The 16,440-nt window shown below is 39.8% G+C and overlaps 1 protein-coding gene across 1 annotated transcript in view; it reads left to right on the forward strand.

The window, feature by feature from the left end:
* The window catches only part of suclg2 (succinate-CoA ligase GDP-forming subunit beta), a 98,826-nt gene extending 82,723 nt beyond the window's left edge, over positions 1 to 16,103 (forward strand). Inside the window, exons 10-11 of the mRNA XM_055010910.1 lie at positions 6,294 to 6,414; positions 14,989 to 16,103. Coding sequence (XP_054866885.1) covers positions 6,294 to 6,414; positions 14,989 to 15,101 — 234 coding nt within the window. The 3' untranslated portion in view covers positions 15,102 to 16,103. The remainder of the gene's footprint in view (positions 1 to 6,293; positions 6,415 to 14,988) is intronic.
* The last annotated feature ends 337 nt before the right edge of the window (positions 16,104 to 16,440 follow it).

A 16,440-nucleotide genomic window follows, 5' to 3' on the forward strand; every position in this document is an offset into this window, starting at 1 on the left:
ATATTTTTTCAAGCATGCATCTCATCCAAGACACGTTTCATGAAAACACACAGACGGAAGGAGTACAATATAGGTCCATGTGGGCATGTCAGATTGTCTGGGTTATATTTTTTCTCTTCTCTAAATGCAGTTAGTGGGGCATTTAATAGCAGGCAGAAAAGCCTGTTTCTCCTGTGAAGGCCCTTTTTGACTTCGGAGCAAAAAAAAAAAAAAAGCCTTGGCAGGATATCGGAATGCCGGTAGCAATGATCCTATTTTCTAAAATTTGAATCATTTCACTGGCACCCAGGTAGAAAGCACCCGCTCATGCTGTAACTCTGCCTGAAAGAACACACAAAGATCCTCTAAAAAGAGCGCACTGGCACATTATACCCGATGCCTTTATGCTGAGCTCTGATGAAGGAAATCCACCCTGCTGCCAACTTAGCTCACCTGAAATGAATGCCTTTAAGGAAAGAGACTGTACTTCTGTAACATGAGGTAAAATGCTACAGAGTGTGATGTTGAAGATTTGCAGCGGATTGAAGTGAGCAGTGCTATTTCATTCTCTAAAGCTGGATTTCTGAGATGCTGAGTCTCTGAATGGAGCAGAGATGTTTTATACTTTTGATTGGAGAGGGCTTCAATCCAGGAGGATTGACCCTAAATTTGGCATCCATTCTTTTGGCTTTTTTCATCATTGTGGTGTTTTAACCCCATACAGACCACTAGTCTGCTGAAAAGAAGCAATATCTTTTGTATCCAGTGTGCAAAACCACAAAGGGACCATATGTTTGACCACAACATGTATTGCATTTTGAACTTACTGAGCTGTTTCCATGGAGAATGTAATTAGAAAAATGAAAACTATGCATGCATTTTTGCCTTTTCAGCTCTTGTACCACTGTTGCCTGTGTTCCCTCTGAGCACACGGTTCTGTATTTAACGGCAATATCTCTCCTTAAATGATTGTGAGATGGCTGTCGGTTGTCATAGCTCAGGATCTGTGATCTCTGCTTGGAATAGGCAGTAGTGGAAGAACATTTATATCAGACGTCAGCTTATGTGTCGTCTCTTTATGTAGGGAGAATAATGTTCTCTAGGTTGTGCACGTTCTTGTAAACCAAAACCAGGGAGGAAAAAATAAATAAAACAAACTTACAGCAAAGTGCAACTCAGTCCTTGCCACATCCATATTTCTATAAACTGCATTTACTTCTGTGCCAAGCAACATAAATCATGTCCTATGTATCATTAATATACACGGGTGTCAATAGGAGACGCATGAATGGAAGAAATATGGTTCTTCCCAATAGAGACAGAGTTGAAAAATGGGCTGTAGATAGGGTAAGAATAGAGCCTTCTCTAGCGAGGCTGCTAAATCTCTGCTGCCCCCCAGTGGGCCACCGTATAATGCTGTGTGTGTGTGTGCATGTGTGTGACACCACGCAACTGGGATACAGTATTAAAGTTTCAGCCACTTAAAGCCTTGCGTTGCTTGGTCTCCTTAATGTAAATGCACTGATATCAATAAGAGGTGTCCCATGTTGCTGTGCCTTAATGTCAGCACTCTAATGTAACTGTCATATTAAGTACATTCTATTATTAATGGATTGTAGTTTTCATGTGCCAGTCTTAGCAGATGCATGTAGGAGATAGGAAAATAATGTTTTTTCACTGTTAAAACTACAGTCTGTTGTTTACAAAGAATCTCTGTTCAAAACTTAAATCCGTAGACTTACCCTTAGGGATTTGGTTAGTTGTATTACAGCTACATAGAAGCCTCTCTCCTCTATTTTAATCAACTTTCTGCATACGTTTTCATGGTGGTAGCTGGGCTGGCATAACGCCTCTGCTGCTGGCCGACACCGCATGAGATGCTGTAAGGCAGGATGTCGCCTATACAACAGGATAAGATGTAAAATATAGACACATAAACACTTGGTTCACAGGATCACACACAACAGGCTGCCAGACGAACATCTGAGATCTGTCTTTTCCATCTGTTGCTCTTCACACATGTACAAGCTGGTCTGAACACATATATGCAACCAGTTTCCTTAAAAAAAGTGTGTGAATGTAGCCTTTTTTTCCATTTACACATCCGTCTATAATAAAGCCGTATAGGTGGTACACAGTAGTAATTGGCTTTGCACCTGGACATCCACATTTAATGCACACATGAGAACCTTAGACATCACCGCATGGTAGCGATAGTGATGAACAACGTGGATGCTAAAAGGCTCGACTTTTTCTTTTACAAGCAAAAGTTGCTATACATTAAATGGAAGCTGTTTATTTTGCACATTACCATCAGTTTAATTGTTGAGATGTGGCATTCAGCCTGTGAAACAATATGTCCCAGTGGATTTTAAGTCTGAGTGAACAATCTTCATCACAGTTCTCATGCACTGAGCTTTTTATTTCCCACACAAAGTGTAATACTAAATTGCTGGGGAGACATGAAAAATGATGTTTTTGCAGAATAAATTAGATTCCCAAATTAATAACTTCTATGTTATCATTAATTAGAATATTAACAATAATAGCTTGCATTTATATAGCACCTTTCAAGGCACTGAAGGATGCTTTACATCTACAGAGCACAAGAACAGAAAGTGATGATGGCAGAGCTTGTTGTGGAGACATTACCTCAGACTAAAGACTTTGGTGAACAGGTGGGTTTTTGAGGAGTGTTTTTAAAAAGTCACGATCGAAGGAGCGTTGCGGATTTCTGCAGGGAGAGAGTTCCAAAGGGTGGGTGGTTCCACGACAGGAGGTCTGATAGGTGCTGAGGGGCAACTGCATGAAGGGATTTATAGGTGAGGAGGAGGTGTGAGATACGGAACTTGACCAGGAGCCAGTGAACGTTTGTACAACGACTGGCTTACATCCAGAAATGTCAAAGCTAATTTTGACAGAGAGTTTAGTTATTAGTCTGAATGCGCACCGAACATACACACTGCCTGTCCAAATAAAGTCGCCACCTAGATTTAACTAAGCATATAGGTAAGGGCCTTCCATTGGATAATTACTGCAGGGATGAACAAGTTTCAGCAGACAACAGCTTATTTAACTCTAGCTAATGCAGTGAGGACCTTCTCGTTTCTTAAACAACCATTTTGGAAGACATATCCTGTGGTCATGAAAAGGATGTTAATCTGTCTCAGAAAGGTCAAATTATTGGCCTGCATCAAGCAAAGAAAACAACTAAGGAGATTTCTGAAACTACTAAAATCATGTTAAGAACCGTCCAGCCCATTATTAAAACCTGGAAAGATAGTCGTGACAATCATCTTTGAGGAAAGTAAGAGCATTTCCACACACGCAATGAAAAGATAACTCCAGAGATTGGGACTAAACAGCTGTGTTGCTCTCAGAAAACCACTGATCAGTGAGGCTAATCAGAAAAAAACAAAACAAAAAAGGTTTTAATTTCCTATGGAGCATAGAGATTGGACTCTGGAGCAATGGAAGAAGGTCAAGTGGTCTGATGAGTCCAGATTTACCCTGTTCCAAAATGATGGGTGCATCAGGATAAGAAGAGAAAAGGATGAAGACATGCACTCGTCAAGCCTAGTGCCTACTGTACGAGGATGTGGGGGCAGTGTTATGATCTGGGGTTGCTGCAGTTGGTCAGGTCCAGGTTCAGCAACATTATGTACCCAAAGAATGAGGTCAGCTGACTACCTGAATATACTGAATGACCAGGTCTTTCTATCACTGGACTTTTTCTTCCCTGATGGAATGGGCATATTCTGAGATGATGATGCCAGGATTTATGGGGCTCACATTGTGAATGAGTGGTTCAGGATGTTCTGGAGAAGACTTTGCACAGTGGTCAGACTCTCCCATCAGCAATACAAGATCGTGGCAGAAAATTAATCCAACTCTGGACAGAAATGAAGGCTATGACATTCAGAAGCTTATTGAAATAATGCCATAGTGAATGTGTGCCATACTCAAAGCTAAAGGCAGTCCAACAAAATATTAGAGTTTGCAACGTTTTTTGTTTTTCTTGGCCAGGCAGTTTATTAAGCTGCAAGTAACCATTGTGACAACGGTACAGTAACTCTGATAAAATAAGCCTCATCTGGTTTAAATCGATTTCCACAAAAGCTTAGAAATTGGATGATGATGATGTGAAAATGCCTTTTTTCGTTCTTCAAGAAGAGAAATATTCGACTCCAGTGTGAGCTGTTGTAGAAAAACAAACTAGGCTGCCATTCTTTGCCTCTACCTCATCCATTATTGTGACATACTGGAACACCTCATTATGTATTATTACTTATGTAATCTGCAGGTCATGTTTCATTTGATTTTCTTTGTTTTAGCGGAACATAAAATTCATGTTCAATTTCAATTTGAGGCAGCTATTAGCATGCTTTCTCCCTGTTTTTTTTTTTTTTTTTTTGTTGTTGTTTTGCATTACTGGTCACATCTCTGTGATATACTTGATCAGCAAGAAACTGTTCTCATTGTGGACCTAACTGCTTGCTCAGTTTCTTTGCAGGGCGTCTGAGCTTGTATGCCACTGCCTACATCTGTGTTTGTTTTGGAGCTGTCTCCCAGTCTTGTGTCATTTTCTGCTGTTCATAAGGAGATGCTCATTTGGATAGCATGTAGAGGACAATGCCATGGCTGTCGCTCTGATAGCTATCCAACTCCTTGATCTTCTCTCCCTGTAAACATCATTACCGCACACTGAAAACATACACGTTCACAACAGGCATGCACACACACACACACACACACACACACACACATGCACAAGCTGCTCATCCAAATCAGCACTAACAGATTAGCAGTGATTATAAACAAACATGGAGGATTAATCCTGTGTGCTCTCAGTCTACTTTTCCACTGAGCTAGCCAGGGTAATTACCAAGTGCTCGATTGCAAGTGTAATCGCACACACACTCACATGCAAACGCACACACACACATGAGCTGCCTTACTTCTCCGCTTAGTGATATCAGTTTCGTGCTCATTTTGTAAGAAAGTTGAGGACGTCTTCTCCCAAGAAATTGCAAGACAGCTGAAGTAAACACAGATGATGAGATGGTTTGGCACAACTTGATGTTCAAAACACAGAAGTTTGTCCTTGATAGTGTAAGGAAGCTGCAAATCATAGCAGCTCAGCATGAATTACATGGGTATTAGCAAGGTGAGAGTTAACTTTTTGATCTGTTGACCTCTATATGTGCTTGATTCTTCTTTTTTCTTTTATTTAGTATTGCCTTTGATTTGTTTTTATTTTAAATTTGAAAAACATGATAGCTTTGAGTAAGGTTTTAAATCCAGTCTGTGTGCATTGTCTGTTCTTTCTTTCTCTTGTCACCATTTCCAATTGAAATGTTGCTTTTCTATTTGGCCTCGCTGTCTGTCACCATTTACATTTTCACAATGCATCGTTTTATTCTGCCTCTGTTGTAACACTGCTATATCTCACCGGATGTGTAACCTCATAATAACCCACGGCATATGAGATTTCAATTGTGCAATAGTTAATCTTGCACAAAATGTGTTTACAGCCTTGCTGGACATTTTGCTGTGATAATGTTGCAGTGGATTTGCTAATGGATAGTATGTTGTGGAAACTGCCATATCTTTTAAAGTTAAAAAACACAAAAACACTTTGCTTAGTAATTGGTAAATTTAATATTGTATGCAATTTGGAGAATAATAATAATATGAGAAACACAAAGGCTTTTATAGTGAACAGACACCTCGAAAATTTCTTTTCAAAGGACAGCATGCATAGTTTTGTAAGTTCATTCTTGTGATCAGTTTTCCATAACATATAAGAAATGCTGACTCAATCTTTCCAAAAACAAAAAGCCTTGCAGAGATGAAAAACATATCTTCTTAGTCGGAACTGACATGAAATAGTTATTCCAGAAACAAGAGTGCTTTTACAGATAATTACAGATAATATAGATTATTATTATTATTATTATTATTATTATTATTATTATTATTATTATTATTATTATTATTATTATTATTATTATAACTGATAACCTGGGAGGTTACAGTTTAGTTTGTTTTCACAAGAATCATATTAAATGTTGGATATTTGAAATGTGCATCCACACTTTTCATGTAAATTCAAGAGTTCAGTTATAAATGATGGTAAAGGTCCATCCATCTGTTACCTGGTTTATCTCGTAGAGGATCGCAAGAGGCTGGAGTCTATATATCCCAGCTGATGTTAAAGATAATAGTTATTGCTTTGTAATTTAGTTTGCCTGTTGCCCACCTGTGTGTCTTCACCACTTGATTTAACCATATCCCACTCTCTTCTTTCACAGGTCGAAGCAATCCTCGTCAACATCTTTGGGGGCATTGTCAATTGTGCCATCATTGCCAACGGCATCACCAAAGCCTGCCGAGAGCTGGAGCTGAAGGTGCCGCTGGTGGTCAGGCTTGAAGGTAAAACGCCACTTCATGCACTGACACACACACATAGAAAGAAATCCATGTTTCACCGTACTGACCCTCTTAGTAATCTGCTCCCAGCTGACTCTCCCACTTGCACAATACACACCGAGCATCATCGCCCATTAGAAATGGCGACCATTGATCTCCATCTAGAATGTAATTAAAGCATTTGACCTTAATGAAGATTTCATGATGTGAGATAATGACACTGCATAGCTTTAAACCTACAATACGTTCACACCCCTGTCGCTTGTCAGTCATCTTGATGATCTCTTTGCCTTGTCGTGGCTTAAGTAACATCATTATTACGCAAACAGTGACATACTCCAGACAATTCCCCATCTTTCATTTATATGTGTTTTTTGAGCTTTTTTTATGGAGAACTTCTAGCTTCATAGCCACAACCCCAATGGCTACCTGCTCCACCGACCACAAATCACACAGACAAACATAGACTGATAATTACTGATAGTATGCTAGTTGCATTTCTTAGAAATATACCTATTTGTAGTTTCAAAAGGAGAAAGAAGCTTTTGTGCACCTTATTTTAAATGTTAGAGCTGTTGTATTATCGCCGCTGTACTCTCAGGAGCCTATCCATCTTCATTGTGGCCCAGTGTCCCAGTAAGAACAGCAGTGCATTTTTCATACATGTCACCTTCTGCCGCACCTGTCATTAGCGCCAGCCAGAATAACAGTAGTGACGGCACTGATTGGCTCACCTCTCACCTGTATATGCTAATGAAACCTGTGCAGTGTGTGTGTGGGATGGCAGAAGTGACTCACAGAGGCACAGGGCCAGTTGGTGGTTAGCTTAATTGTCAAGATCCTGCTGAGTGGTGTGTCCAGACCAGGAGAGGGTGCGTGTGTGTATGTGTGTGTGTCAGCCCTTAGCACCTCGTACTGTATGTCTGCACACACTTTGCTAATATGGTTTGTAGGTCAGGGCATGTAAGCTGTTTCTAAAATCCAAGTGTGTGTAAAGGTACTGTAGCGAAGCATGGACGTGGTTGAGAACAGTAGATCATTTTTATTACCTTTCAACTTAAATAAAAAGAAAAATCTCATGCAGGTATGTAATTTTACCTCCAACAGTGCCTTTTTGTGTGAAAGAACTTTACCAATTAACATTGCAATATAAAGCAAGGGAAGGTGTGTGACTTGCATTTAAATCTGGACCCTTATAGTTATTTTCAGTGGGTGACAAAAAGAGATTGGCGCCAGTTCGAATGGTAAAGCTGCGAGATGCACATCTGTGTAATTTACACCATTTTTCTGCTTGTTTGTGACTGAGCATTCAGCTAAACATAGAGTTTATATATATTTTCCTTGTGACGGAAGAGAGAGCCCACAATTGCAGAGATTTATTACCATAGAAACGACTAGATTGACAGTCCAAATAGATCCCTAATTAGTCACCATGCATTTCTCATAGTAGGCCATGTAATTCAACTTTACTCGCAAACAGTCCAGAAGGTCACTACTGGTGGATGGTCCAACCAAGTTTTCCTGGCCAGGGCCTAATCCAAGCTTTAGTTGTGGGTCATTACATCCTGGGCTGCAGTCTTGTGAAGAGGATTGGTTCCGAATCAATCAGCTCAGCTTGCTAGGCTGACGGCAGGGCAGTGAGAGCAGCCCAGCACTCTTCAACAGGATCAGAATGGATTAACAGGCACACTTTTAATTGGAAAGGCTCTTTTAAAAGGCAGGAGTTGATTGCATTGGCGGAGAGTTATGTATTCCCATATGTGGAGAAGAGGAGCCATGTGGTCTAGATGCTGATAGGGTTGTATTAGCTGATAGGGCATGCATGAAGTGTTTGATGTCAGCCGACGGAGAGTCTAGCTAAAACACAGACTCTTTGTAAGCTTCAGCGTTAGCGCTTATGCTCATCCATTGCAAATTCAGGCAGCAGATTCAACACAGAACAGACACGCTTATTCGCACAAGTGTTTCAGATCTGGATAGGAGGAGATACCTGAGGAAGTGCTGTACTGCCCTCTTTGGCTACCGTGTGAACATGGTCTGTATTTTATTGCTCTGTGAGGATATTGTCTGCCTCTATGAAAAAAAAAAGATCCCCTTAAATAGCCCTCTGGGTGCAGGGAAAAAGGTGACTGCATTCACTTAACTCGGTTCCCCAGCCTATTGATTTCCTGAGCCATTCCCCAACTGTCTGTCAAAGAGTGGAGGCTGCTTTCTCCTTAAATTTTTCCTCCCATTTAATTAAAAAGAGATGCAAGGTCTTATAGTGAGGTTGAGATGGCTCCTTCAGTCATGACAGCATCCTTATAGCTTAAATAACAATGTGCTGCACCATAAACTTAAACAGAACTGCATGTACACGTGTGTACTGACAGATTTATACTCATACACACACACTGACTGGTGTCTACACTGATATTTGTGAACTTGTGAATCATTTTCTTACTCTTTGCTTTTGCAAAGATTCTGACAAGAATTGTTTAGGTCATAATTAGGCCTGGATGATAAAATAACATTTTCCGCAAATGGACCTTTTATTATAAGAAAAAAGTTCAATGGAATGTTTGATGATTTCTCTTAAATGCACCAAATACAAATGCCATGAAAGCATACAAAGAAAATGCAAAGTTCTGTTTGCTGAACAAACCCCAAACGTGTTCTCTCCCTGGCTCATAACAACCCACTCTATCCCTGAATTGAATAATGGAGCCAGTTTGCCCCTTGTCACTCTGTCTGTGGCTTCTATGTGGATCTGCCCAGGCACACCGGTCTGTGGTTGCCTGGGCCTCTGGTCGGCCGAATCCACACCACCAGAACTCCCCAGGTGGAGGCTGTGGCCAGCGTGGAACAGTGGTTGCCCCTGCAAGGTGGACTTTGTGGTCAAAAAACATCCACAGCCTGTGTCCCACACCACCTCCATTTAAGCGACGCACCTCCAGCGCCCTTCTCCATGAATGCTGACACAATTGCAAGATCATTGCAGAATCAGAGTCTTAACATTAAACGGTTTTACCCTGGTCGCCCTCTGTGCGCTTTCAGGTTTTTTTGCTTTTTTTTTTTTTTTTTTTTGCTTTGCTTTCTTTATTTAAAGTGTATCAAGGTGAGGTAATGTCTTTATTGTTACTTGTTTTTATTTCTAAGAATAGGAATAGCAACTTTATTTCTACAGAACCTTTTATAAACAGTTTTCAAAGTGCTTTACAAAAAAGACTAAAGTAAAAGACAAACACCCAGGAAGACCACTGAACAACAAAAGGCCGGTCAGTCCAAACAGAAGGAGAAAACCCAGGAGGACAAAAGTGTAGAAATAAAGTTAAACACAATGAAATGAATCAATATAACAACACCAGATAAAATAATAAAATGCCACATCCAAGTAAGAGAAAAGCACAAGTGGCATACCAGAAAATGGAAGGTAAAACCATAAACGAAAGGCAAAAAAATAATAATAATAGTATAAATAGTAAATAAGTAAAATAAATATAAAAGAGAATAAAATGAACAATAAAATATATAGAACAAAAAAATACATTAGATGATAAAAATAGATAATAAATAGATTTGTGTTTAAGTTTGTTTAATTTTGTTTTTTATTGTTGCCACAACTTAAAAAATGATTTCTTCTATACATTGATGAATGAGGTGAAGTGGTTGCATTCAAAGTAAGGTGGTTAAATTCAAATGAAACCTTTTTTTGTCGTATTTATAAAAAATTATCAGTAATTTGAACTTCTCACATCATAGGCTTTACAGCTACATCACACCACCCTGGTCATGTCATGAAAATGAATGCTGCGCGATTCAGGCAAACAAATACACAATGCAGTGTAGTTATTTGGTGATACAGTAAAGCTCTTTGTTCAAGTCAGTGTGGATGAAAACATAACTGATAGGTCAAAGCACGTCTAAGTCAGAGATGTGTTTTAAATGAAACATACTCAGCTATAGTATGCCTTTTTTTTAAACTACAGTCTAGACAACATAAGAAACGTGAAAAGTTTAATTAATGGCTGACTAGCACATCAAAGAAGGTGTATCCCACTCTGCGTTCAAATGAGAAGCATTTGATGTTTGACACAGAAACATGGCTCATCCATTTTTGGCTGTGAAGGGAAAAATTCTCACTGTTTAGTGCTGATTATTATGGGGATTACCAATCAAAGTGAGAAGAAGCATGATGACATTCAGTGATAAAAGAGCTCGATTTTACTTTAATTTGAGGTGAGCCCCCAAACCGCTCGTATTTTAAATTCTGTAGCATGAAACAGTAACGTTCTCTGTTTTTGTGGGGTTTTATGGTATTTTTCTCTCAAATTGTAGCTGCCTATAAATCATCTACATCCCAGAGTCTATCAGATTAATCTGGTGTCAAACTCTGAAGCCTGAGCATCTCCCAAAAAGCCTCATCAAACATTTCAGATATCTCAGGAATCTGTTTAGTCTGTTTCAGAATAGCTTCACTCAGTCATGAGCTTCAACATTGTGCCGTTAACAAAGTAAAAATAAACACAATGTAAATAATACAAATTTGAATATTGCACTTACAGAGTCGTTAAGTTAATTAAAAAGTATTCAGTGCTTACTTTTTGCTGCTGTCAGGAACCTAATTAAAAACCTGTCACTTAATTCAACTATATGCAACTATTTCTGAACACCAGCCAGTGTGGTGAAATATAACAGTTACAAGATAATAGACCATTTTTTTTAATCATATTGACACTTCATAGTATATGTGCAGTGAGCTCATGAAGTCATTTACATTACTCATTTGCAGCTGTTTACACTGAAAGGAGATCTAGAATAATAACACATAAAACATGTTGTATTGTACAATATCATGCAACTTAAAGATTGTAGAATACATTACACATTTGTCATTTGTACATGGTTAGTTCAGTGTAGTTTATCAGATTTCATGATAGAAATAAATCTTGAGCAGTTGCAGAATACTTTAATGACTTGTCCTGAGCATTCGTTTGACTTTACCCCTTGTATTCACATCAGTCCGTCAGTAAACACTTGTTGATATGATTACTTGGCTTGAGATTAATTGAAAGGGTTGAAGAGTTCACTGAGACTTAATATGTACAAACTCTGGGTTTGTGTACAGCCGCTACACACCAACAGAATTTGAAAGAGATAAACTACCAACCCTTGCATCTTTTCTTCTCTTATTTTTACCTCATGCAAGACCACATTCTTTCTCATGTCAATGACACATAGGGAAACACTGCATCGACAGATTTTCTCTGTATGTCTGACTCTACAGAATACTGTGTCCTTTGCTCACATCAGATGCTAGCTTTACTAAACACAGCTTGTTAAGATGGAATTAGTCACAATTTTAGGATCTGCAGCATCAACAGAACTCCTCCGGCACAAGTCTTTGGCACAGCCCCAAACCCTATTATCCTGTTGAAATATAGTGGCCCGTAATTGACTCAGATTAAAGTGACATTTTCACAACAGCCACAAGTAAGCCTGCTAATTGGAGCAGAGATCCGGCAGAAATGTGTTGTAAAGTGGCAATACATCACATGGCAGAATACTTTGGGCTGCTAGATATTCTGCTGTTTTGTTGTTTTTTTGGCTAAGCTAGTCAGTTGATTCGTTGTTTAGCATTTTGGACAGCATGCAGAGTTGCGAAAAGTGATGGTGATTTAGTTCTAGACTGGAATGATAGTCCAACAAATTCTTGTTACCAAACAAAGTGCAGACAAACAAGTGAGTTTTCACATGTTCTAGTAATTAACAAGTCTATTGGACTGATTAAAAATGGCTTCAAACCCCGCAGATCATGTATGTTGTGATCATATTCTCCTAAATGCCTGTAAAAATATCACTCTAACCCATTATATTTTCCTTTTAGTTCATTAGATAGCATTTGATTTTAAAATAAAAGTCCCTCTAAGTGTGTATGTGCCTTAAATGTGTGTATTCACACTGTGCACTGTATGTCCCCATCCAGACTGTGAGTAGGTCTCTGGCAGCACCTAGTGGCTGCAGGTGAACACATTCATATACTTGGCATACTCTACACACACACACACCCACACACTTCACACCCACCCAGTGATGCTGTCTCCAGCTGGGCTCAGGCTTCGCTGCCGCTGCTGCTGTGAGCTATCAGTGCTCCCTGCTGCTCACAGTGGAACTGCAGTCGACTCTGACGCGCACACATGCAGAAAGAGACCCACATAAATGCACATTTCTTCTTTCTCACTCCCACGGATGTGTGATTCCTCCCCGTCACGCTTAATATGGATAACACAGGTAGCACAGATGCAGCATCGTCGAAACAATGCAGCACACGCTATTGCCGCTAATGAATATTTATGGCTTGGGAAAAAAATAGTAAAAGCGCATGTGTTGTTTACTTTATTCGTCCCTATATACATTTTCCATAGGCATATTTATCTTTTCAGAATATGTCTTGCATTATGTATATCCTGCGAGCCCATATGGCTGCTTCCAGCACCGTAAGTTTTATCTAGTGTTGCCTCGACTTTGTTGCACTGCAGTTTTGTTTTAATTTTCTGACAAAAATATCCTGTCAGTGTAATAGTGTAGATCTGTCGATCCCAGTGAAGTTCATGGGTCAACCTGTTGAATGTAAAATGTATTTCCACACTCGTCTCATTGCAGCATTCCAATTGACAAACACACACACACACACACACACACACACACACACACACACACACACACACACACACACACACACACACACACCGAATAGCCTCTGTTATTTGATGAGAAAATGACTTGAGACACCCTATCTCCCGTTTACGTGCCAGAGCAAGGTCTGTTCCTGCTCTTATTCTAATTAATTACATTGCAGAATTGATTGTTTGGAGTGTGAGCCTGCAGAAATGTGTTTGGAATGACTTACTATATAGCTGGACAAAAGAGATGAAATATTAGGCGTTAAGTGGCGCTGGTAATAGAATTCCTCATGAAAGGTCTATTGATCAGGGTGGCCTGGCCTCCGGAGAATTCACATATCATGCTGTCTTAATTACACGGTGGCCAGGAGAGCTAAGGTCAACCTGTAAGCGTCTGAGCATGCACACACAAACACACTCGCATACACATCCACTCATTTAATGTCAGCGAGACACTAACGCACACAAGCTGCAGTCGCATCACACCTTCTGTAAATCTTACAGTTAATGTAAAATGATTCTGTCAAGTGTGAAAAATGCACATCACAAGTTTTCAGAGGCCAGATTCAGTTTAGTATCATGAAAGATAATTAAGGCATTTAAAAATAGAAGTTGTTGCACACAAGAAGCAGCCTTTATTCGTCCAATAGTGTTGTTGTTTTTGGGTTTTTTTTGTATATCCCAGCTTGGGAATATGCGGTCAGAGTGCAGATCAACCATGATAGTGAGTAATCAGCTCACACTGTGTGGCTTTTCAGTTTTCAGTATATGTCTGTAACTATTCAATTTCACTTCAGTTCAATTTTATTGATTATAGCACCGAATCACAACATATGTCATCTCATAGCACTTAACAAAGTAAGGTGAAAACCTTACAGTTTTTGAACAGAGAACCCAACAATCCAATGTTTCTTTTGGATTCCCTTTGAGCAAGCCGTTTCAGAAACTATCTTAAATAACATCAAATAAGTCTGTATTGATCCTCTAGGGGAAGATTTGGGTGTTAAAACTGCACGACAGAAAACTTAATACAAATAAATGCTGAAAAAGTATGAATAAATATAATGGGAAATTAAAAATGTAGAATTAATATAAGAAATAATAAAAAGGGGAAGTAATCAAATGCAAAATAATAATAGACCGTCCCCATACTAGACAGAACAGAGAATTGTTGATACCAGATCATACAGATTCTTTAAATGGGCTTTTTTTTTCTTTTTTGGCCACATTCTTGTGTGAAGTCAGTAAATGCCTCATAAACAGCTGGCTTTTGTTGTTTTAGCAGCGAGGGGGCGAGTCTGCTTCATTTGACCTTTTGCTCTGTTGCCCTCTCTCTCTCTCTCGCTCTCATTCACTCCCTCTCTCCCCCATCGTCCTCTCCTTCCCCCCGTCCTTCCGTCCACTGCGGCGCCCCCTGCCCTGTGTTGTGACAGGCTTGTCAGACTTGTGTTTGGCTGAACAGTGTGCAGTGCTGGGAGGCAGCCAGTTGGCTGTGTAGAGCCTCAGGGCTGAGCTGAGCGTCTCTGGGTGTCTCTTTCCTCTCTCTCTCCCTCTCTCTGCATGGTTGCGGGTCTATCAGGGCCGTGGGTGCCACCGTATCACCCAGCACCTGCTACCCCTGACCTTGCTTCAGCCAGGGGAGCACACACACACTCACAAATCGCCCTTTTTGCCCGTCGTTCACGCTCAAAGCTGCTCTCGGATCAGCAGTCGAATGTGCCACCGTTGACCCATAACTCCATCCGTCTGTCTGCGTGGATTGATTCCTCCCGAGGAACTCTTCGTCTTTCACACAGCGTGGTTTTTAACATCGGGGCAGATGGCAGATCTCGTTCAACCTTGTAAAGGCTTTTTTTGTTTTTTTTAGTCATTTTCGTTGTTGCCTGTTATAACAGCGTTTTCTTGTGTTTGTAAGGGACCAACGTCCATGAGGCGAAGAGGATTCTGACTGAGAGCGGCCTGCCCATCACTGCAGCGGAAAATCTGGATGACGCTGCCAAGAAAGCAGTGGCCGCCATCAAGAAATAGAAAACTCTGTGAAACCTCACTACACTCTGTCCGCCCATCACTAACATTCATGTCAGCCTTAGCTCATCACCATCAGACTTTTTCTTACACATGCAGATCTCAGATTCTTAAGCCTTTGTTCTTACAGGCCTTTTAACGTGAGCAAATGTTTTTCACTTTCAACTGAGCATCCATATCACATTTCCTAAAGGTGGTGTTTGACGCCGTACAGAATTCAACTTTTCTAATTTTTGCCTTTGTGAAGTGCAAATTAGCTGCTTTTAATTTCTAATCATTTCTCCCCTTTAAATGCATATTAATTGGGAGAATCACTTTCTGGCTTCTTGTTAGTTTACATTATTAAAGTCAGCATAATTCTGTCCTAAAAGCTCTTGTGACATCTGTCAGCGGTTAGATGGAGAGCCAACACTTTGTGCATTCCATTTTCTTATGCAAAATGCAGCTTTCTCTCTACAGATTGTTTCATTTTAATGGAATATTAACTGAGAAAGACATTTTCCATTTTCACGTCCAGCCTTTGTGTACGATACTTTAAAGTCACAGACTGAAAAAAGGCGATTCCTGAGCTGTGAAAGCGTTCATTGGCACCAGCTATAACTAAAACTAATGGAAGCAGTGCAGTGAGCAGTAAGCTTTGAATCAATCAGTCTGTTTACTTTGTTGTCCAAGTTAGTTGCGAAGTCTCCAACGAGGTATGAAGTACCCACTCTGTGAATTTGTACATCATGTCTTATTTATAAAGTGCTGCGATCATATTCTGTATTGCCTGCTTTAATATGTGCCTATTAAATGCAGGCTGAACGGGTTTGTGAACAATCTTGGCAACGCTTTCATTTCCAGCAATAGTTTCTCACAGAGGTGTTAAGAAAACGAATCAGAAAAACTAATTGTATTTAGCTTTTTTTAAATAATCATGAATGTATATTGACAGGATCTCTGAAATGCAGTGTGAAAACTGTGTATATAATTTGAGATAATAAAAAAACAAATGTTTCGAGATGACTTACTTGCATTTGTTCATCTCACATTAGAGTGTCCTGGGGGAAAACTGGCAGCAGATGGAAAGTGAGGAGGATGTGGAAATAACATTCGACTGCTTGTACTGGTTTTCTCTGAAGAAAGTACATTTGCAGAATAAATGTTGGGAAAGCAGAACCTCAGCAGTTTGGGCAGTTGTTTGCCTTTGAACCGTGACACTATCGACTACCTGAGCAAGAGAAAACACTGTCCAGCCTTGAGGTAACTTTTGCATAGACGCTAGATACTTTTCAAGTAATTCGAATGATCTTTGCATAATGCAAGTCAGTCTGTTTTTGCTTTGGATCGATTAGTTTGTCCC

This window comes from Amphiprion ocellaris, chromosome 5 (genome assembly GCF_022539595.1).
Source record: "Amphiprion ocellaris isolate individual 3 ecotype Okinawa chromosome 5, ASM2253959v1, whole genome shotgun sequence".
Taxonomy (NCBI): Eukaryota; Metazoa; Chordata; class Actinopteri; family Pomacentridae; genus Amphiprion; species Amphiprion ocellaris.